Source organism: Rana temporaria, chromosome 5 (assembly GCF_905171775.1).
Source record: "Rana temporaria chromosome 5, aRanTem1.1, whole genome shotgun sequence".
Lineage (NCBI taxonomy): Eukaryota > Metazoa > Chordata > Amphibia > Anura > Ranidae > Rana > Rana temporaria.
This window is the reverse complement of record NC_053493.1, coordinates 15,499,030-15,523,489: the sequence shown is the minus strand read 5'-3', so window position 1 is coordinate 15,523,489 and position 24,460 is coordinate 15,499,030. Positions and strand designations below refer to the sequence as shown.

The 24,460-nt window shown below is 45.8% G+C and overlaps 1 protein-coding gene across 2 annotated transcripts in view; it reads left to right on the top strand.

The window, feature by feature from the left end:
* Nucleotides 1-24,460, top strand: part of LOC120939835 (vasoactive intestinal polypeptide receptor-like) — a 373,379-nt gene that overhangs the window by 305,947 nt on the left and 42,972 nt on the right. For both annotated transcript variants that reach the window (XM_040352223.1, XM_040352222.1), the window contains exons 7-10: nucleotides 1,288-1,441; nucleotides 4,189-4,249; nucleotides 6,956-7,022; nucleotides 14,279-14,370. In XM_040352223.1, the coding sequence (XP_040208157.1) occupies nucleotides 1,288-1,441; nucleotides 4,189-4,249; nucleotides 6,956-7,022; nucleotides 14,279-14,370 (374 nt within the window). The remainder of the gene's footprint in view (nucleotides 1-1,287; nucleotides 1,442-4,188; nucleotides 4,250-6,955; nucleotides 7,023-14,278; nucleotides 14,371-24,460) is intronic.

The following is a 24,460-nucleotide window of genomic DNA, read 5'->3' as shown; positions in this document are numbered from 1 at the left end:
CGTAAGTCGTCCGCGAATCGTGATTTACGTAGTTTACGTCCACGTCGAAATCAATAGGCCCGTGTGGCATACTTAGCCGCAATGCGCACTGGGAAATGTAGGCGCCCGGCGCATGCGCATTAAAGAAAAAACGTAAAAAACGTGAGGTCAAGCCTCATTACCATAAAACACGCCCCCCTCCAACACATTTGAATTCGGCACCCTTACGCCCGCCCGCTTTAGGCTACGCCGCCGTATATTAGCAGGCAAGTACATTGAGAATCATGTACTAGCCTAGCTAACTTACGGCGGCGTAGCCTAAACACGCTAAGCTACGCCGCCGTAACTATAGGCTTCTCTACCTGAATCTACCTATGTGTGTCTAGTTTCTAGTTTCGTTTTCCAAACCATCACTGCTCTGTGGCTCTGTATGCTCTGTAAGGCAGAGAAGCAGGAAACAACATGCAAAAACGAAACTAGAAACTACAGGTACATTATATGATTGATTTTTATCTATTTTTAATCGTTTTTAAAAGGAATCAGTTAACTATTATGGGGTAGATTCACGTACCTTTAGGCAGGCGTAGCGTATCTCCTATACGCTACGCCGCCATAACTTTGAGAGGCTAGTTTGGTATTTTCAAAGATTTTGCCGCCGAAGTTACGCCGTGTTTTATGTATATTAACTGTGACCCCACGTAAATGACGTTTCGATCGAACGGCGCATGCGCCGTCCGTGGACGAATTCCAGTGCGCATGCTCCAAATGACGTCGGCAAATCGTCAATGCTTTCGACGTGAACGTAAATTACGGCCAGCCCCATTCACGGACGAGTTACGCAAACGACGTAAAATTTGAAAAATTTTACGCGGTTCTGACGTCCATACTTAACATTGGCTGCGCCATGTTTTTGGTGGTTTATCTTTACGCCTGAAAACCCCTTACGTAAACGGCGTATCTTTACTGCGACGGCCGGGCGTAGGTTCGTGAATAGGCGTATCTAGCTGATTTACATATTCTAGGCGTAAATCAGCGTACACGCCCCTAGCGGCCGGCGTAAATATGCAGTTAAGATACGACGGCGTAGGAGACTTACGCCGGTCGTATCTTAGCAATATTTAAGCGTATCTCAGTTTGAGAATACGCTTAAATATACAACGGCGGGGATTCGGACTTACGACGGCGTATCTACTGAGTTTTTATGAATCTACCCCTATGTCTCTATACCCTGTAAACAGTCATTTCAGCAAAAAAGATTTTTTATTTACAACCCCTTTAATATCACACGGCTTTATGTTTTTATTCCAGGCTGGATGTAAAGCTGCGATGGTGTTTTTCCAGTACTGCATCATGGCCAACTTCTTCTGGCTTCTGGTTGAAGGCCTTTACCTCCACAATCTGCTCGTCATCTCCTTCTTCTCAGAGAGAAAGTATTTCTGGTGGTACATACTTATTGGCTGGGGTGAGTAAAATATTTTTAAAAAGTATTCAAATAAAATAAAATAAATACAATAAATAAAATAAATACACAGGAAAGAAAGACAAAGTACATTAAAGCATTTGCTGACAGAGGACCACAAGCTACCAGTACCTTCAGATTGCAGACTTTGGCATTCTGAAGCCACAGGCCCAGATTCAAGAAGCACTTGCGCACGCGCAACCATAGGTTGCGCGGCGCAAGGGCTTACTTGCTCCGGTGTAACGAGTGCTCCTGATTCAGGAACCTCGTTACACCGACTGCAGCCTAGGATGTGACAGACATAAGCCTCCTTATGCCTTCACATCCCAGGCTGCATTCTTGCGTTGGACGCTAGGGGGCGCGGCCATTGTGATCGGCGTATAGTATGCAAATTGCATACTACCACCGATTCACAAAAGTTGCGCGGGCCCTGCGCACGCAAGGTACGGAGTTTCCGTACGGCCACTTTAGCATAAGGCTGCTCCTGCTAATAGCAGGCGCAACCAATGCTAAAGTATAGCTGCGCTTCCCGCTCGCGACGTTCAAATTTTACGTCGTTTACGTAAGTGAACCGTGAATGGCGCTGGACGCCATTCACGTTCACTTAGAAGCAAATGACGTCCTTGCGACGTCATTTGCCGCAATGCACGTCGGGAAAGTTTCCCGACGGAGCATGCGCTGTTCGCTCGGCGCGGGAGCGCGCCTAATTTAAATGATTCCCGCCCCCGGCGGGATCATTTACATTAGGCGCCCTTACGCAGGGCTATTTAGCATATCGCCCGCGCAATTTACGGAGCAACTGCTCCGTGAATCGCGGGCAAAGCGCAATATTTGGGTGGGCGCAGAGAAACATTTTTGCTCTTTGCCCACGCAAATATTGCGCGATTCTACCTGAATCTGGGCCACAGTGTAATGACACTTGGAATTCTAGGACACTGTTAAAACAACTCTGTTGCTAGAATAAAAAATAAAAAAGGCCTTCCTGTAGCGTTGTATATGAAATAGCTAAATTCTGGTGGAGGCTTGGAGACATTGGCCCGGATTCACAAAGCACTTGCGCCGACGTATCTCAAGATACGCCACGTAAGTGCAAATATGTGCCGGCTGTGCGCCGGACCCACAAAGTACCGTATTTATCGGCGAATACCTCGCACTTTTTTGCCCTGAAAATCAGGGCAAAATCGTGGGTGCGCGATATACGCCGATACCCGCTTTCCCGTGCCGAGTTTGAATACTGCGCCGGCATATACCGAGCGCAGTACACTCGTTTATAGTCGGGCCGTCTCGGCTCCTCTCGCGCTCACGTCCTGGACGTACAGGACGTGAGCGCGAGAGTAGCCGAGCCTGCCCGACTATACACGAGTGTACTGCGCTCGGTATATGCCGGCACAGTATTCAAATTCGGCGCGGGAAATGAGCGGGGAGGACGCCGCAGAAGGACGCCGGACCCGACGAAGAGGACACCCGAAGCCGCAGACGGACGCCGGACCCGACGAGGCCGCCGATGGACGCCGCGCAAGAAAACCAAAACTGTAAGTACAAAAAATCTTTTTTTCCACAGGAATTTCGTGGGGAAACTTTAGGGGTGCGCGCTATACGCGGGAGCGCGCTATACCCCAATAAATACGGTAAGATACGCCTAAAAACAGGCTTCATCCCGCCGACGTAACATGCCTACGCCGGCGTAGGGTGGGCGCACATTTACGCTGGACGCATTGTCACGACCAGGGGTCAAGTTCTGGGGAAAAAAGTGCGAGAACTGTGTTTTTTTTTTTTTGATCTAGTTCTTTCTAAATCCCGCGACAACTCGCGGCAGACCTCCGCAATGTCTCCTGGGAACAATGACAAAAGCTCTCAGGAGACATTGCGGCATCGAGGAAGTGACGGAATACCCGCACACTACCCGATGAATCCATATACAGGAAGCGGCCGGTAACATAATGGATTACTAAGGTTCTCCTGCCCCTGACAGTGACTCGAGCTGGGCATCGCCGCTTAGTGAAGGATTGGCTCGGGCGGCTTGGCTGCTCTCGGCTGCTCTAGTCCTGCAAAGGGAACTGCGTTCCTGCTGTGAAAAAAGTGCAGGAACTCCGTTCCCACGCGTTCCCGCAGGACTTGAGCCCTGGTCACGACGCATGCGCAGTTCATTGAACGTACTTGTCTGGCTCTCAAACCATCATTTGCATGGGGTCACGCCTCATTTGCATGGGTTTGCATGGGGCAAGCCCACTTCCACCTACGCCGACCTGCGCCTTCGAAAACCTACGCCACGCAGACGCAGCGTTGGGAGCACTGGCTTCCTGAATTCCATGCTTTTCTCTCTGTGCTGCGTCGGCGTAGCGTACATTGGTTTGCGCTACGCAATGTCTTTATATGCTATAGCATTAACAGTACCCATCACTGGAAATATCTGAACTCGATATTTCATTTTCTTTTGATCATATAGGTAGGTGTGATGGTGACATGTCTACAAACCTTTCCTCCTATAGTGAATGGTACTCCTGAATTCTTTGCAACAAACATATTCCCTAAATATTCCACAAACCTTATTTAAAAAAACATAAGAATGCACTTAGGAAGTATGAGTTTCATAATGGAAGAGGTTTACAGATCAATAGAGAATTCCCGGAACAATGCAACTACCCCCCCCGACCTCCGACAAATTATCTCTGGCACTTAATCAATAGCTATAGCAGTGTATTTTCCAAATGAATTTCAGTCTGACAAGCGAAAATGTATTTTATCTGTAGGTGCGCCCTCTGTATTTATCACAGCATGGAGCCTAGCGAGAATTTACTTTGACAATGCGGGGTAAGAAAGCTATTCACTTCACTCCGTTTTCTTTTTGTATCAAATTTTTCTTTATTATACCGAAAGCTGTGCTAAAGATATATATTTGTTTTGCAGTTTTCATAGAATTATGTTTTATTGTTTCTTTTTTTTTCTCCTACACACGATTATGTTAATGTCTGCTTTGTAAAATTGCATCAGCCAAACTGCTGAACTATAAAAATGCACCTTTGCGACCCTCTTTATGGTCCATATTTCAGCCATGTTGTCACCTAATGTCTAACTAGTATAAACAGAGCTGTCATAAGACGTTGATTTGTCGTTAGGCAAATTCATTCAGACAGGACTGCAGCGTCTGCGAAGGATGAATTTACTTCATACATCATGACCGTTTAATTTATATTGTATGATATCAAGGACTTGACCTCTACAAGACCAGGAAGGGCTTAGTAGGTAGTCTTGACCCTTTCGCTGCTAGAACCATATTGGCTTTTATTGCAGACATGTTGAAATGCACTTTGTAGGCCTGTAGATAAAATCTAAAGTGGTTGTAAAGGCTAAGGGCCAGATCCACATAGATCGGCACCGGCGCAGCGTATCTAAGATATCTAAGATACGCTACGCCACCGTAACTTACTTGGCTTTGTTTCAAATCCACAACGAATTTGCGCCGTAAGTTACGGCGGCGTAGTGTATCTCTGGCGGCGGAATTCAAATCGGCGAGTAGAGGGCGTGTTTAATTTAAATGAAGCGCTTCCCCGCGCTGAATGAACTGCGCATGCTCCATTTCCCGCCGTGCATTGCGCGAAATGACGTCGCAAGGACGTCATTTTTTAAACTTAGACGTGACTTACGTCCATCCCGATTCACGGACGACTTACGCAAAAAAAAGAAAAAATTCAAATTTCGACGCGGGAACGACGGCCATACTTAACATGGCAAATCTAACTATACGCCGTACAAAAAGCAGCTTTAATTATACGCCGGAAAAAGCCGACTAGAGACGACATAAGAGAATGCGACGGCTGCGAGTACGTTCGTGGATCGTCGGAAATAGCTAATTTGCATACCCGACGCGGAAAACGACGCGAACTCCACCCAGCGAACGCCAAAGTATTGCATCTACGATCCGAAGGAGTACGAAGCCGTACGCCTGTCGGATCAAACCCGGATGCCGTCGTATCTTGGTTTGAGGATTCAAACTAAAGATACGACGCAGGAAATTTGAAAGTACTCTCACTGTGGATCTGGCCCTAAATGTTTACTCAATATTTAACCCTATGGACTAAGACTGGGATGCCAATATTATTATTATCATTTAGGTACTTATATAACGCTGTCAATTTACGCAGCGCTTTACATATACGGGGGCAGATCCACGTACATCGGCGCATATATCCGCCGGGCGTAGCCTATCTAAGATACACTACGCCGCCGTAACTAATTTTTTTTTTCAAATCCTCAAAGAATTTTCGCCGTAAGTTACCGCGGCGTAGTGTATCTTTGGCGGCGTAAGGGCGCGGAATTCAAATGGATGTGATGGGGGCGTGTTTTATGTAAATACGTCGTGACCCGACGTAAACAACGTTTTTTTTTATCGGCGCATGCGCCGTCCGTGGGGGTATCCCAGTGCGCATGCTCGAAATTAAACTGACGGAACAAGCCAATGCTTACGACGGTGACGTCATTCTACGCAAATCCATATTCGCGAACGACTTACGCAAACGACGTAAAAATATCAAAATTGGACGCGAGAACGACGGCCATACTTAACATTGAGTACGCCTCAGATATCAGGGGTAACTATACGCCGGAATAAGCCGAACGCAAACGACGTCAAAAAATGCGCCGGCTGGACGTACGTTTGTGGATCGCCGTATCTAGCTAATTTGCATACTCGATGCGGAATTCGACGGAAACGGCACCTAGCGGCCGCCGGAAAAATTCACCTAAGGCCTCGTACACACGACAGAACATGTCTGCTGAAACTGGTCCGCGGACATGTCCGACCGTGTGTACGGCCTAGCGGACCGGATTCCTGGGCTAGCGGACAGGTTTCCAGCATGCTAAGAAACATGTCCGCTGGAAGCCTGTCCGTTGGACATGTCCGAAAGTTAGTACGACTCATCAGACATGTCCGCTGGGCCGAAATCCCGCGGATGCGTAAAAGTGATTCGACGCATGCGTGGAAGCATTGAACTTCCTGGATCGCCGCCACGTCACCGCGTCGTCACCGCGTATTCTCTCCGCGGGGAATTTGGTCTGATGGTGTGTACACACATCAGACCAAAATCTGCCAGCAGACATGTCCGATGAAAACGGTCCGCGGACCGTTTTCATCGGACATGTCTGCTCGCCTGTACAAGGCCTGTCGGATCGAGCCCATATGCAGTCGTATCTTGTTTTGTAGATACAAAACAAAGATACGATGCGGGAACTTTGAAATTACGCGGCGTATCAATAGATACGCCGCGTAATTCTTCTGTGGATCTGGCCCACAGTCAGTAATAAAAAGGTTATAGGAGATTCAACCATATCATCCAAAGTGTAAAAAAAATAGTTTTTCGATATACTTCGTGGATTTTTTTATTTTCTGGGGAGATTTTTGTAGAGTTGCGCTGACATTGCTTGAACAAAACGTTTGGCTCATTTTACTCATGTTGGATTTTTTTTTTTCACCTGTTTTAAAAACATTTGTGGTTTTATTGCCATGTTATCTCTACGCAGGTGCTGGGACACAATCGAGTCCCACCTATGGTGGATCATCAAAACTCCAATTTTGGTCTCCATATTGGTAAAGTATTTTACAGTCACTCTATTGAACACTTATCTGAAAAAATAAATAAAAAAAGGCAAGAAAAAAGGAATTGTCTATTACAATTGTACTAGTGTGTTCTGTCTATGGTAGACTACAGCTAACTTTTATACATGGCCCAATCATATCTAATATTATACAATGGTGGCTTAATCTCTTGACTACCGGAAGGTTTTACCACCTTTATGATCAGGGCATTTTTTGCTATTCAGCATTGCGCCAATTTAACTGGTAATTTTGCAGTCATGCAACGCTGTACCCAAACAAAATTTCTATAATTGTTTTGAGACAAATAGAGCTTTCTTTTGGTGGTATTTGGTCACCACTGGCTTTTTTATATTTTTCAAATAAAAATCAAAAAGACTGAAAATTAGAAGAAGAAAAAAGTTTATGTTAGAAAATGTTGTAAATTAGTAATTTTTTTCCTTCGCTGATGTGCGCTGATGAGGCTGCTCTGATGGGCACTGATGAGGCGCAACTGAGGGGCACTGATGAGGCGCAACTGAGGGGCACTGATGAGGCGCAACTGAGGGGCACTGATGAGGCTGAACTGAGGGGCACTGATGAGGCTGAACTGAGGGGCACTGATGAGGCGGAACTGAGGGGCACTGATGAGGCGGAACTGAGGGGCACTGATGAGGCGGAACTGAGGGGCACTGACGAGGATGCATTAATATGCAGCACTGATAGGCAGCACTGATGAGGTGGAACTGATGAGCAATGATGAGGCGGAACTGGTGGGCCCTGATGAGATGGCATTGAAGGGCACTGATGAGGAGGCACTAATATTCAGTACTGATGGGCACTGATAGGCGGCACTGATGGGCATAGAGAGACAGCACAGGTAGGCATTGAAGGGTACTGATGAGGAGGCACTGATGGATGCAATAGTCATTCAAAGCTGAAAATTGGCCTGGGCAGGAAGGGGGTAAAAGTGCCCGGTAGGCAAGTGATTAACAGACCAAGCTGTCTGTCAAGTAAAGTCTAGTTGTCAGTCCATCTAAATTTGATCGTGCTTCTAAGACACATCTCCCCAGATTGGCAATGCTGCTGTTCAATGGTGTCTCCATTGCTCCTCCATCCAAAGTGGAGCCACCCTCAGATAGGAAGTGTGTTACTGGCCAGATCACTTGGTGAAAATTAAAGAAAAAAAAAATAGATACCTAACATGTCACGCTTTGAAATTGCGCACACTCATGGAATGGCGCCAAACTTTGGTACTTAAAAATCTCCATAGGCGACGCTTTAATTTTTTTTACAGGTTACTATTTTCGAGTTACAGAGGAGGTCTAGTGCTAGAATTGTTGCACACGCTCTGCCGCACGCGACGATAACTCACATGTGGGGTTTGAACGGCGTTTACATATGTGGGCGGGACTTGCATGCCTGTTCGCTTCTGCGGCGTTTAAAAAAAAAAAAACATTTTATTTTTATTTTACTTAATTTTTTTATTTTTACACATTTTTTTTATTTTTATTTTTTATCACTTTTATTTCTATTACAAAGAATGTAAACATCCCTTGTAATAGGAATCAGTGTGACAGGTACTCTTTATGGAGAGATGTGGGGTCAATAAGACCCCACATCTCTCATCCAGGCTTACAAGCATGAGATTGTGAAAAAAAAATTCACAGGTCTCACGCCGACAGCCGCGATTGCGGCTTTGTTTACTTCCCGGGTACCGGGCGTGATGTCATAACATCGCGCCCGGGCCTCCGACAGTCATAGAGATGACTGGTGACCATCTGGTCACCAGTCATCTCTATGCTTCCCAGCCAGCGCCGGCCGATTCGCTCTCCGGGCCCCCGATGGCAAGGGAGAGCCCGGAGAAGCACCGGATGGCGGCGGGAGGGGGGGACGTCCCCTCCCGCTGCCTATAAGAACGATCAAGCAGCGTAACTGCCGCTTTGATCATTCTTATCGTGCACAGAATCGCTGAAGACGGTGATATCTGAATGATGCCTGTAGCTGCCCCATCATTCAGATATCACCGCACAAAGTCGAGGACCTCATATGACGTCCTTGGTTGTTACGTGGTTAAAAACATTTTTTATTTTTGGGCCAGTTTTCCTTTGATAAATAAAATCAGGAGATATCCATTACCATTTACCACCACCAAATAAAAGCCCAATTTGTCCTGATAAAAATGTGGTATAATCCACCTGGATGCACAAAGTAGTTGTGGTGATATGTACGGTTTTACTAACACATGTCAAAGTTGCAAAATTGTGTTTAGGCATTAAGATTTGTTTTACCCTTAGGCGTGAAGGGGTTAAGAGAGGTTCTAATCCCTTTCCATTCTCATCCAAATCTAACATAAATATGTTTTTTGCCTATAATTATGCCTTAATGTTTTATTATGCTTCCAACTTCCAACTGAATAGTCAGAGGGAGCTCTGGGGGGTTGATGCAGTAAACATCTGAATGTTGTATCGCAATCCACATGAATCTTACTTTTATTACAAAAACACTCAGCATATAGGACTAAATTATTACTATTTCTCATTAGCAAATTTAGGGGAAGGAGTAATGCCGTGTACACGCGATCGGTCAAACCGATGAGAACGGTCTGATGGACCGTTTTCATCGGACCAAACCGATCGTGTGTGGGCCCCATCGGTTATTTATCCATAGGTTAAAAAAAAAGAAATCTTGTTTTAAATTTAACCGATGGATAACTAACCGATAGAAAAAAAAACGATCGTTTGTAGGCACGTCCATCGGTTAAAAATCCACGCATGCTCAGAATCAAGTCGACGCATGCTTGGAAGCATTGAACTTCGTTTTTTTTCAGCACGTCGTTGTGATTTACGTCACCGCGTTCTGACACGATCGGTGTGTAGACGTGGTGGACCATCAGTCAGCTTCATCGGTTAACCGATGAAAACGGTCCATCAGACCGCTCTCATTGGATGGACCGATCGTGTGTACAGGGCTTAAGAAGTTGGAGGGGGGGATTTCTGAAGTGGTCGTGACGACCACATAACATTGCCGTTCTTTTTCAGACAATTTAATATAATTATATACCGTATTTATCGGGGTATTGCGCGCTCCGGCGTATATCGCGCACCCCTAAAGTGGACCCGCATTCCGCATGAAAAGATTTTTTGTACTTACAGTTTTGGTGTCCTGCGCGGCGACCATCGGCGGCCTCGTCGGGTCCGGCGTCCGTCTGCGGCTTCGGGTGTCCTCTTCGTTGGGTCCGGCATCCTTCTGCGGCGTCCGAGCCTGCCCGACTATACACGAATGTACTGCACTCGGTATATGCCGGCGCAGTACACTCGTGTATAGTCGGGCAGGTTCGGCTCCTCTCGCGCTCACGTCCTGGACGTCCAGGACGTGAGCGCGAGAGGAGCAGAGACTGCCCGACTATACGCGAGTGTACTGCGCTCGGTATATGCCGGCGCAGTATTCAAACTTGGAGCGGGAAAGCGGGTATCGTCGTATATCGCGCACCCACCATTTTGCCCTGATTTTCAGGGCAAAAAAGTGTGCGGTATACGCCGATAAATACGGTAGTCAGTTCTAAGGATAAAACTCATCAATGTATTTAAAAAAAAAAAAAACTAAGTAGAAATGAGCACAATGTTTAATCTTTTCTCTGTTAAGTTGTTAATAGTAACATTGGTGTAATAAACCAGCATGTTTAGCTAACACGTGTGATCAAAATTAGACACCAATTTGCCATTTCCTGCTGCTCTAAATTTGCCGTCTAGAAATAATTTTGAGCCAAATTGTCTTCTTCATATTGTGTGAAGAACGGGGCTGCAGGGCGGCAGAGTTGCAAAGAGAAGGAGAAGAAAACATTTCTATTGTTATATTTTGTATTGTTCTGCAAAATGTACTAATTATTGTAACTTGTTTATAAAAAATGTTGAATTAATGTAAACCCAATCCCTAAAATCTTATACACACTTTGACAGTTAAGGTTAATAAAAAAAAAAGTTGTTTTCCGTCTTTTTTTTAAATCTGCAACATTCATTAAAAGAATACTTGTGTAGGGACACCCCTATAAAAAAAAAAAAACCTGGAAGAGATACTTATCGTTCCTTATCATATCCAAAAAAATACATTTGTGAAAATTTCCCTTTTAACAAAAACAGAAAATTGTTATCAAATACTTACCATCATTTTCCTTTCCGGATTTTCCTGATCATGGCAGTATGTAAATGGGTAGACTCTGCCCTTGCTCCTACCCCTTCGAACCCCACTCCCATAAACTTTGAGGCTGATCCAGTCCATGGGTTCCATAACTAGCCTGCTCAAGAACTGGGAGGGGCTCTATGCTGCCATGGCGTTAATCAGGAAAGGAACATTTTGGAAAGTATTCGAGAACAATTTTAAGTTTTCCCTCATTAACTCCATGGCAGTATACGAATGGGAAATAGTTAGCCGCATACAAGAGTGGGATGCAGAACAAGTAAGGTTTCAAACACATAGAACCCCACTTCAATACATGTTGAGGCTAATCTAGTCTACGTGTTTCTGTAACTAGTCTACTTAACAACTGGAAGGGACACTATGCTACCATGGCTTTAATCAGGAAAGGGACATTTTGGTAAGTATTTGAGAACAATTTTCAGTTCAATTTTCAGTTTTCCTTCATTAACTCCATGGCAGCATACAAATGGGAAATAGATATACATACATACTAGCCCATACAAGGGTTGCGAGGCAGAACAAGTAAGGTTTAAATCACATATGACCCCACTTGATAGCAATTTTCCATCATTAGCTCCATGGCATCATATGAATGGGAAATAGCTAGCCCCAAACAAGGGTGGGATGCACAACAATTAAGGTTTCAATCACATAGGACCCCACATACATATATTTAGAGGCTGTTCCAGTCCATGTGTTACGTAGGTGGCCTACTCAACGATTAAAAGGGACCCTATGCTGCCATGAAGTAAATTGGGAAAGAAACATTTTGGTATGTATTTGAGAATAGATCTACATTTTCCATCATTAACTCCATGGCAGCATACAAATGGGAAATGGCTAGCCCAAAACAAGGGTGGGATGCATAACAAGTAAGGTTTCAAACACATAGGACCCCACTTCAATACATGTTGAGGCTAATCTAGTCTACGTGTTCCGTAACTAGCCTACTTAACAACTGGAAGGGACACTATGCTACCATGGCTTTAATCAGGAAAGGGGACATTTTGGTAAGTATTGAAGAACAATTTTCAGTTTTCTCTCATTAACTCCATGGCAGCATACAAATGGGAAATAGCTATACATACATACTTGCCCATACAAGGGTTGCGATGCAGAACAAGTAAGGTTTCAATCACATAGGACCCCACTTCAATGCATTTTGAGGCTGATCCAATCCAGAAACTGTTAAGTAACTGGCTAGCTCAACAACTGGAAAGGATCCTATGCTGCCATGGAGTTTATCAAGAAAGGAAAATCTACTGTAAAAATTTGATGGCAATTTTCCATTTTCCCTCATTAACTCCATGGCAGCATACACATGGGAAAAATCTAGCCCCAAACAAGTGTGGGATGCATAACAAGTAAGGTTTTAATCACATAGGACCCCACATACATACATTTTGAGGGTGATCTAGTCCATGTGTTACATAACTAGCCTATTCAACAACTGGAAGGGACCTTATGCTGCCATGGAGTAAATCATGAAAGGAAATAATTAGTAAGTATTTGAGAGCAATTTTAAGTTTTCCATCATCAACTCCATAGCATCATATGAATGGGAAATAGTTGGCCCCAGACAAGGGTGGGATGCACAAGTAAGGTTTCAATCACATAGGACCTTAATTCCATACATTTTGAGGCTGATCCAGTCCACGAGTTGCGTAACTAGCCTACTCAACAACTGGAAGGGACCCTATACTGCCATGTAGTAAATTGGCAAAGAAAAATTTTGGTAAGTATTTGAGAAAAATTTAAGTTTTCCATCCTTAACTCCATGGCATCATATGAATGGGAAATAGCTAGCCCCAAACAAGGGTGGAATGCAAAACAAATAAGGTTTCAATCACATAGGACCTCACATCCATAAATTGTGAGGCTAATCCAGTCCATGTGTTGCATAACTAGCCTACTCAACAACTGGAAGGGACCCTATGCTGCCATGGAGTAAATCATGAAAGGAAATAATTAGTATTTGAGAGCAATTTTTCGTTTTCCATCATCAACTCCATGGCATCATGTGAATGGGAAATAGCTAACCCCAAACAAGGGTGGGATGCACAACAAGTAAGGTTTCAATCACATAGGACCCCATACATACATTTTGAGGGTGATCTAGTCCACGTGTTACATAACTAGCCTACACAACAACTGGAAGGGACCCTATGCTGCCATGGAGTAAATCAGGAAAGAAAAATTTTGGTAAGTATTTGAGAAAAATTTTGGTACAGTAAGTATTTGCGAAAAATTTTGGTAAGTATTTGAGAAAAATGTTACGTTTTTCATCATTAACTCCATGGTATCATATGAATGCAAAATAGCTAACCCCAAACAAGGGTAGGATAGAGAACAAGAAAGGTTTTATCTACAGTTATAGCTAACAAACTTTAATATACAAAAATAACACGATAAGGATGCTAGCTTCACACGTGGACTGTTTCAGCCACTGCTGAGCCACAAAATTTATGGAAGTGCGGTCCTGTGGGGTAGGAGCGAAGTTGGAGTTTGCCCATTCGTATGCTGCCATGGAGTTAGTCACGAAAAATTTATTTTCTTAATCAAAAATTAGGTAAACAAAACCACTGAACTTTCAATAATTTCTATTTCCTTTTTTTTTTTTTAAGAAATCTTTTATTCCATAAAGTGTATTTTATTATTGCTGTTATGTTATTTATTATATGTGTTGTTTTTGTTTATTATTATTATATTGTGTGGTTGCTTGAAGCTGCACAGTTGTAACTCCTAATTAACGATTTTTAGCCGCCATGTCATCTGTTCCCGGTCCGGCTCCGCTTCGCCTCGCATAGCTGTATCCTTTGGGCTTGACATCATCATACTTGCGATATATGACACAAAGTCCCAAGCAGGCTGATGTCAGGCCCGAGATGGCTGCTATCCTGTCTCGCTATACATGACTTTATTCCGCCGCTATCCGAATGCAACTACAAGGCAGGCAGTAATGAAAATTGGTTTGATTTTTTTTTTTTCTTAAATGTTTTGTAAAGCTTCTCTTGCCCTGTCAATTCCAAATGTTATTTTGTTTCAGAGTAATGTTTTTTTTTTGTTTTTTTTAGGTCAATTTTATACTTTTCATCTGTATCATCAGGATTTTGGTCCAGAAGCTGCACTCACCAGATGTTGGGAGGAACGAAAACAGTCAATATACGTAGGTATCCATTTTAGGTGAAATACATTTTTTAAGCAAAAGTATTTTTTTATTTTATTTAACGCTTTGAAATTTCAAGTTAAAAATTGTTCATGAATGTACACTCACAAGTCTGCATGAACATTTGCTCCATTTTTTTTAATCCATTTACCATCTCCCAGAAACTATAAAATTTTCTACGGAATGTACAGTATTGTGGAAATTTGTGTTAGGATGGCAAACAAGAGAGCGAAAAGTTCCAAATGGTATCATGTCTTACAGTGGAGTGTCAGAAACCATGAATCCGACTGAGACAGAAGTACAGTTAAATCACACTTGTTTATTAATAATAATAATAATAATAAAAAAAGATAAACAGAGTAAGCATAGTCAAAACATAGCCAGAGTTCAGCAACCGGATCAGATAGTCAGCCAAGCCAGGGATAAACGTGGTAGAACAGCAAGCAGTGTCTGGAGCCAGAAGGAACGTCAGCCAAACAAGTCTTCAACATGAACGCAGGAGATCTCTGTGATGTTGTAATGTTGACCAAGGCGAAGGCAGAGAGCAGATGAGCTGGAAGGCTTAAGTAGCCAGGACTGAGGAGCAGGATCATCAACAGGGGGGTCACTGTGGAGAGATAGGAGCTGGCAATTAGCAGACAGCTGAGTGGCCAGCTCATAGAAGGAAGGGCTAAGCCCAGCCCTGACATGGACCTATCATCAGACATATTTTCATATTTTTATGTATAGTGTAGTAGCATGATTTAGTGTACTATTTTCAGGTATTTATTACCTCACACAGAGATCATAGCACTCCCCTAGAAAATACCTCTATCTGGACTATTGACATCAATATATAGTTCATATTGACTCTTCTGGGAAGGCTTTCCACAAGATTTTGGAGTGTGTCTTTTGGAAATGTTTGCCTATTCAGCCATTTGTCAGGTCATGTACTGATGTTGAATGGAAGACCTGGCTTCCAATAAGCCTTCCAATACATCCAAAAGGTGTTCAATAGGGTTGAGGTCAGAGCTTGTTGAAGACCACTTAGGTTCCTCTACACCAAACTGGTCTTTATGGCCACCATTTATGAGGTCAGGTACCAATCATGGATGAGAGGACCTGGCTTGCAATCTGCGTTCCAATTCATCCCAAAGTTGTTCAGTAAGGTGTGGAGGAAGTCAAGTGTCCCTCCCTTCCAATTCATCCCAAAGTTGTTCAGTAAGGTGTGGAGGAAGTCAAGTGTCCCTCCCTTCCAATTCATCCCAAAGTTGTTCAGTAAGGTGTGGAGGAAGTCAAGTGTTCCTCACAGATCGCTGACCTCAAGGTCAGCGATCTGTGAGGGACACTTGACTTCCTCCACACCTTACTGGTGAAACCATGTCTTTATTGAGCTTGCTTTGTACACAGGGGCACAGTCATGCTGGAACAGTAAAGAGTCTTCACCAAAATGTGACCACAAGGTTTGAAAAGCATAGTTGTCTACAATGTCTTTGTGTGCTGTAGCACAAGTGTCTCCAAATTTTTTAGTACGAGGGCCACGTCATATATTTTATAAATGTTCCTGGACTCAAAAAAAAAATGCATACAATTTAAATAAATGAACGTTTTACTAGGAGATTTTTGTAACCAGCATGATATTCAGAACAACAGAGAAAAAAATTATCAAAACAATCCCCCTTACATCAGCCTCCTCACTAGAGTCCACTCTTACATTAGTGCGCCCCCATACATCAGAGTCCATATCCAGGTCCCCCCCCCTTACATCAGTGCCCCCCCCCTACCTCCTGTACATCAGAGTGCACATCTGAGTCCCCTCTTACATCATTGTCATTACATCATTGTCTCCCCTTACATCAGAGTTGACATCCTAGTGCCCCCTTACATCAAAGTCTACATCCGAGTGCCCCCTTATTACAGACCCCACATCCGAGTCCCCCCTTACGTCAGGGTCCTCACCACTATTCATAGGAAGTTTCATCCTCCTGGGGGTGCTGGGGCAGTCATGTGATTGGTTGCTGGTGGACTTTTGCTGTCCTGCACTGAGACTTGTGTGCCAGCACAGTGGGCCCACATTGAGAATACACCACTGACCCTAGCTGTAGGCCAGACGAAAGCTTGGAGCGGGCCACATTTGATCTACAGGCCATAGTTGAAAACCGCCTGTTGTAGCATCAACAGCTCCTTTCACTGGGAACACCTGAACTCCACCATTTGGATGGGTTTCCACATAGTTTTGGCTATATAATGTACTTTTTAGGGCAGGGGTCTCCAAACTACGGCCCTCCAGTTGTTTAGAAACTACAATTCCCATCATGCCTAGTCATGTCTGTGAATGTCAGGGTTTTAAATGCCTCATGGGATGTGTAGTTCTGCAACAGATGGAGGGCTGTAGTTTTGAGGTCCCAAGAAGATAAAATTGTATAACTATGATCATAAAGTTCTAAATACTGGGTAGAAGGCGGGGTGGTCGCATTAAAGGAGAAGTCCAGCTTGGGCTTGTTTGGCTGGGCTTCTCCTAAAAATTTCACAGGCGTGCAATTCGTTTTGCACTCCTGTGACCCGTTTTTGTGAGGCCTCGTACAGACGACCAGACATGTCCGATGAAAACGGTCCGCGGACCGTTTTCATCGGACATGTCCGCTGGGATCATTTGGCCTGATGTGTGTACACACCATCAGACCAAATTCCCCGCGGACAGAATACGCGATGACGTGGCGGCGACGATGACGCCGCGACGTGCACGCACCAGGAAGTTCAATGGGATTTCGGGCCAGCGGACATGTCCGACGGACATGCTTCCAGCGGACAAGTTTCTTAGCATGCTAAGAAACTTTTGTCCGCTGGAAACCTGTACGCTAGGCCGGGAAATTGTCCGGTCGGCCCTACACACGACCGAACATGTCCGCGGAAACTGGTCCGACGGACCAGTTTCCGCGGACATGTTCGGTCGTGTGTACAAGGCCTCAGAGAGCGGTCTGAAGTCTGCTCTATGCTGAAATCACCAAGTTCAGTCCAGGCACCACATCATCCACACTTCGGAAGTCTGGATCTGCCAGGTGCCTGGACTGATGGCAGTCTGAGGCCGCGTACACACGATCAGTCAAAACCGATGAAAACGGACTGAAGGTCCGTTTCATCGGTCCAAACCGATCATGTGGGCGCCATCGGTCAGTTATCCCTCGGTCCAAAAAAATAGAACTTGCTTTAAAATTTGACTGATAGACGCCTGACCGATGGGTCAAAACCGATCGTTAGTATGCAAAAGCATCGGTCAAAAGGCCGCGCATGCTCAGAATCAAAAAGTCGACGCATGCTCGGAAGCATTGAACTTCGTTTTTTTCAGTACGTCGTGTGTTTTACGTCACCGCGTTCTGACACGATCTTTTTTTAACCGATGGTGTGTAGGCACATCAGACCATCAGTTAGCTTCATCGGTTAACCGATGAAACGGACCTTCAGTCCGTTTTCATCGGTTTTGACTGATCGTGTGTATGCGGCCTCAGCCTCTCAGCGAGCCGATGAGACAGCCGCTCCCCGCCCCTCCACAGCTCAGTGATCCAGTGAGCGCAGAAGAGCTGAGCAGAAAAGCTGCTGATTCACAGTCTCAGGGAGCCGAGAGAACCGAGATATGTTCGGTGACTCGATTCTCAGCGCAGAGACGCCTGGGGGACAGATGCATCGACCCGATGCTGCATTCACCTAGGTAAGTATGATTAGGAAAAAAAAAAAAAAAAAAAACATACTTCTCCTTTAAAGCGGAGGTTCACCCTAAAATTGAACTTCATTGCTCTCCTACCCCCAGCCCTAATCTAGCACTGCTGCGTTGTCATTTTCTTTAAAATGTGTATCCTTACCTGTGTTCTAGATGACTTCCGGGTCTTCTTCCCAGCGGGGAGTGGGCGTGTCGCTCCTTTTCCCCCGACGAGTCCAGGCGTAATGTGATCTGGGCGCAAGGTCTCCTGGGAGTGACGTTTCACAACTCACAGGAGGCCATCCCAAGTAGCTAGGCCTGTTCTCGCGCTAGCTTGAGTGTCACGTGACGCGGAAGCGGGTCACATGACTCGCAAAGGGCATCATGTGACGAGGGCGGATACTAATTTGCCATTTTAACTAAGGGAACACAGCCGTCAACACAGCCAACACCGTCAACACAGTGCATGCGTGAGATCCTGCGGTGCATGATGGGGGCATTCCGGGAAGAAATCCAGGAAGTGCTTGCTTGTGGGATTCAGCATGCCCACAAGCAAGATGGAAAAGGCCTGGAGGATTTTTTATAAGTTATTCGATCAAACGAAATCGGAGCGGACGGTCGTAGCAGCGCCTAGCAGGTGAGTAGTACCTAGCTAGCGCTTTTGAGATATAAAAAAAAAGTTAAAGCGGTAGTTCACCCTCCTTAAGAACAATGCAGCATAAAATCCGGCATAGTAGCGCGAGCTACACTATGCCGGTCTTAATTTTTTTATCCCGGTACTCACGGTTATATCGTGCATTGACGATTCTGTCTGCCGCGGGGAATGGGCGTTCCTAGCAAGAGGGAGGGTGATTGACGGCCGGCTCTGGCACGTCACGCTCCCCGAAGACAGCCGGAGTAGGTCTCGGCTCTTCACGGCGCCTGCGCACAGGCTATGCGCAGGCGCCGTGAAGAGCCAAGCCTATTTCGGCTATTTCCGGAGAAGCGTGACGTGCCACGGCCGGCCGTCAATCACCTTCCCTGTCCATAGGAACGCCCATTCCCCGGAATCTTCTATGTAGGATATAACGGTGCCGGATTTAATGTTAGAGGGAAATTTTTTTTATTTTTTTTTATATAGGGTGAACCCCCGCTTTAAACCCGCGGAAACCCCGCTTTAAAGCGGAGGTTCACCCTTAGAGAGCACTTTTTCCCCTTCGCTTCATGCTCGTTTTGTCTAGGGGAATCGGCTATTTGTTTTAAAATATGAGCTGTACTTACCCGTTTACGAGATGCATCCTCTCCGTCGCTTCTGGGTATGGGCTGCGGGACTGGGCGTTCCTTCTTGATTGACAGTCTTACGAGAGGCTTCCGACGGTCGCATCTATCGCGTCACGATTTTCCGAAAGAAGCCGAACGTCGGTGCGCAGGCGCAGTATAGAGCCGCACCGACGTTCGGCTTCTTTCGGCTACGAGTGACGCGATGGATGCGAATGTCGGAAGCCTCTCGGAAGACTGTCAATCAAGAAGGAACGCCCGCTCCCGAAGACCCATACCCGGAAGCGACGGAGAAGATGCATCTCGTAAACGGTAAGTACGGATCATATTTTAATGCAAATAGCCGATTCCCCTAGACCAAACGAGCAGGAATCTAAGGGGAAATTTTTTTTTTTTTTTAATAAATGGGTGAACTCCCGCTTTAAGGCTGCATTCACATCTAGGCAGACAAAATCGCAGCGTTTTGTTCCCCACGAATTGCGGCGACAAATAGCGGCGTTTTGTACCGCGAATTGCGGCGACAAATAGCGGCGTTTTGTACCGCGATTTGCGGCGACAAAACGCCGCGATTGTCCGCCTACATGTGCCCCTAGATTGTCCCCCTATGGAGATGGTTCCCATCTCCTATGCCGAACGCCGAAAGCCGCCTGAAAAAAAGGTCCGGGACTTTTTTTCAGGCGGCAGGCGTTCGGCGTGGAGATCATCTCCATAGAGGGCAATGTCTTTTCATCCCTCTGGCGTCTTCGGGCGGCAGCGGCGTCACACTACAGGCGACAAAACGCCTAGGTGTGAATGGGGGCTAAGTCTGCAAGCTACGTAGCAGTATAACACAGCGGCGGTGGAAAATGTTGTACAATTCTGCATATTCTTTTACAACTGCTGTCTCGAGGGACGTGTCCTTTAAGTATCAGCAGAACTATTTTTGGCTGCGCGTCTTCTAAATCTCTGCAATTTCCAAGCTCACCGTTGGCACTTGCTTAAGGAATCTGCTCGTTAATAAAGACAAAATAGGTCTAGTTTATGTGTCATCCCGTGCGGCCGTATAAAGGCCCCAGAAAAGAGTTTTGTTTATTGGAGCATAAGCTTCCCCTATGGGCATAATTCCAGTGCCATTTCGTGCCGGCAGATTGGGAACCAAACCAAGCACAGGGCCCTTTGTACTTTCCCGGAGTCTCGTACCAGCGGATACTTGTCAACTTTATTCTCATTAACTCTTGTTACAGTTAATGAGATGCATATTGTTCAGGGTTTGGACCTGCAGGATTTCAGGGGGGGGGGGGGGGGGGGGGGGGGGGCTGTCAGTATAAAACACATCTCCACTCGGATACAATGGCAGAGCTTCTGTGAATTTTAGTGCTATCTCCAACTGTCGGGTCAGAGGGCTCCCCTAATGGTTGCTCGCCTCATTTGCCAGCTGTGTGTTCCTGTACGGAAAAAGCGGGGGTCTTCTCCCTCCCTATACACCCTTCCCTTCTTTTACAGTGCCTTGCAAAAGTATTCACCCCCCTTGGCATTTTTTGTGTTTTGTTGCCTCACAACATGAAATTATTTTTTTCTTATCTTAATAGCTTCCTTTACCTTAATGCAGTGCTGTTTTGATGTCCTCATTGTCAGTTTTTGCTCTCAAGTTGCTGTAATTCTTCTCTGATCTCCACACTTCCTGGTTGTCTGTTTCCTGATAACCACAGTACTGGGAGCTTTTCCTCTGTGGTCACTAATCAAGGAGGTGTGATTACTGTTAGGTAGATTCAGGTAGAGTTAGGCCGGCTTATCACTAGATAAGTCGACCTAACTCAGAATCTACGCCGACCTATGTTTAAGCGTATGCTCAAACAGAGATACGCTTAAACATATCTAAGATACGACGGCTTGCGCCGTCCTATCTTAGATTGCAATTTTTCGGATGGCCGCTAGGTGGCGCTTCCATTGCGGTCGGCGTAGATTATGTAAATGAGGAGATACGCCGATTCACGAACGTACGCCCGGCCGCCGCAGTCGATTTACGCCGTTTACGTAAGGCATTAGCAGGCCTAAAGTTATTCCACCTATTAGGTGGAATAACAATGTTAAAGTATGGCCGCCGTTCCCCCTGCGAGATTCGAATTTTTTACGTCGTTTGCGTAAGTCGTCCGCGAATCGGGATTTACATTGTTTACGTCCACGTTGAAATCAATAGGCCTGTACGGCGTACTTAGCCGCAGTGCACCCTGGGAAATGTAGGCGCCCGCGCATGCGCAGTTTACAAAAAACGTAAAAAACGTAAGGTCAAGCGCCATTAGCATAAAACACGCCCCCCTCAAAGACATTTGAATTAGGCGTCCTTACGCCCGCCGATTCAGGCTACGCCGACGTAACTTAGCAGGCAAGTACATTGTGAATCATGTACTTGCCTCGCTAACTTACGGCGGCGTAGCTTAAATTCCTTAAGCTACGCCACCGCAAAGTTACGCAGACGTACCTGAATCTACCTATGTGTGTCTAAAACCCCACAGCACCAATCAGTTTCTTTTTCCAAACCATCACTGCCCTGTATTGGCTCTGTGGCTCTGTACAACTCCTTTAACATGGATGATGATTTGCATCATTTAACCACTTCAGCCCCGGACCATTTTGCTGGTCAATGACCGGGCCACGTTTTGCGATTCGGCGCTGCGTCGCTTTAACTGACAATTGCGCGGTCGTGCGACGTGGCTCCCAAACAAAATTGACGTCCTTTTTTTTCCCCACAAATAGAGCTTTCTTTTGGTGGCATTTGATTACCTCTGCGGTTTTTTATTTTTTGCACTTTTTAGCGACAATTTTGAAAAAAAAAAAAATAATATTTTTTACTTTTTGCTATAATAAATATCCCCCAAAAATATATAAAAAAACAATTGTCTTCCGCAGTTTAGGCCGATACGTATTCTTCTACATATTTTTCGTAAAAAAAAATCACAAAAAGCGTTTATTGATTGGTTTGCGCAAAAGTTATAGCGTCTACAAAATAGGGGATAGTTTTATGGCATTTTTATTAATATATTTTTTTTTACTAGTAATGGCGGCGATCTGCGATTTTATATCGGTACTGCGACCTTATGACACTTCGGACACTTTTGACACATTTTTGGGACCATTGGCATTTTTATAGCGATCAGTGCTATAAAAAATGCATTGATTACTGTAAAAATACCACTGGCAGGGAAGTGGTTAACACTAGGGGGCGAGGAAGGGGTTAATTATGTTCCCTGGGTGTGTTCTAACTGTAGGGGGGGGTGGCCTCACTAGGGGAAATGACTGATCGCTGTTCATACATTGTATGAACATACGGTCAGGCATTTCTCCCCCTGACAGGACCGCCCCGGTTCTCACTCTGTAACGGGTGATCGCGCCCGCCCGGCACGCGCGTCGGCACCAGGGGCGAGCAGGGCTGGAATGCGAAATGACGTATAGCTACGTGATTTCGTGCAGCAAAGCCGACCTGCCGCCGTATAACTGCGGTGGCTGGTCGGCTAGTGGTTAACTTTGGAGATGTTTTTATTATTATTTATTTTATTATTGTGAAGCAAACAAAAAATTGGACAAAATAACAGAAAAAGTCAATGTGCATAACTATTCACCCCCCTAAAGTCAATACTTTGTAGAGCTTTGTATGCTCCCATAGGTGGCCAATGCCACTGTGTGCTCCCAGCGCAGTGACTGAGCGCTCATAGACTCATAGCTCATGGTCTCTAGTAATGAACTACGAGCCAGCAGGATTGACTCCTGATCATGTGACCACTATGACAGCCAGTGGCGATGCATCCATAGTGGGCGCAGGAGCGCCGCCCCCTCTCTACTTCTGCACCCATCAATCAACAATACATAGATTCATGCATTGCATGAATCAATGTATTGTCACCGCTGCCACCCACTCAGATGTCCGGCCCCCTGTTGAGCGATGGCCATCTGAATAATAGCGGTGGGGGTGTTTTGGAAGTGCCCGATTAGAGCGAGATGCTCTTATAGCTTCCCGATTAGAGCCTGTGAGCTCTAATTGTCTTCCAAATTGTTAAACAGCGAGCGCACATGCTGTGCGTTCCCCTGTTTAAACAGTGCTTTGTTAGGGAATCGCTTCCCTAACACTGACCCGCCTCTCAGCCAATCAGGTGCACCGGGTCTGGTTACCGGTCACCTGATTGGCTGAAGCGTCATCGAGGGCGGTAGAAGACATCGAGGGAGCAGAGGGAGCATGAAGGAGGACGGCGCTGACCAGAGGAAGGTAAGTGCCGGGCTGGGGGGGAAACTGGCGGCAATTGGGGGCACAAACTGGCGGCAATTGGGGGCACAAACTGGCGGCAATTGGGGGCATAAACTGGCGGCAATTGGGGGCACAAACTGGTGGCAATTGGGGGCACAAACTGGTGGCAATTGGGGGCACAAACTGGTGGCAATTGGGGGCACAAACTGGTGGCAATTGGGGGCACAAACTGGTCGCAATTGGGGACACAAACTGGTGGCAATTGGGGGCACAAACTTGCGGCAATTGGGGGGACAAACTGCTTGCAATTGGGGGCACAAGCTGGCTGCATTTGGGGGGACAGGCTGGCTGCATTTGGGGGCACAAACTGGTGGCAATTGGGGGCACAAACTGGCGGCATTTGGGGGCACAAACTGGCGGCATTTGGGGGCACAAACTCTCGGCATTTGGGGGACAAGCTGGCGGCATTTGGGGGCACAAACTGGTGGCAATTGGGGGCACAAACTGGTGGCAATTGGGGGCACAAACTGGTGGCAATTGGGGGCACAAACTGGCGGCAATTGGGGGCACAAACTGGTTGCAATTGGGGGCACAAACTGGCTGCATTTGGGGGGACAGGCTGGCTGCATTTGGGGGCACAAACTGGCGGCAAAAACTGGCGGCATTTGGGGGCACAAACTGGCGGCATTTGGGGGCACAAACTGGCGGCAATTGGGGGCACAAACTGGCGGCAATTGGGGGCACAAACTGACTGCATTTGAGGACAGCCAATCATGGTGGTCACGTGATCGGAAAGTTCTTCCTGCCCCCTGGATGTAAAGACCTATTATAAAGGAATGCCCAGGGGCTGGGTGGGAAGGGGTTAAGGGTGCAATCTTTAGACTACACTTGGCGTCCTTTGCCTTTTTTTTTCTTTTATATCTCATGCTTGTGTAAAGATTTGG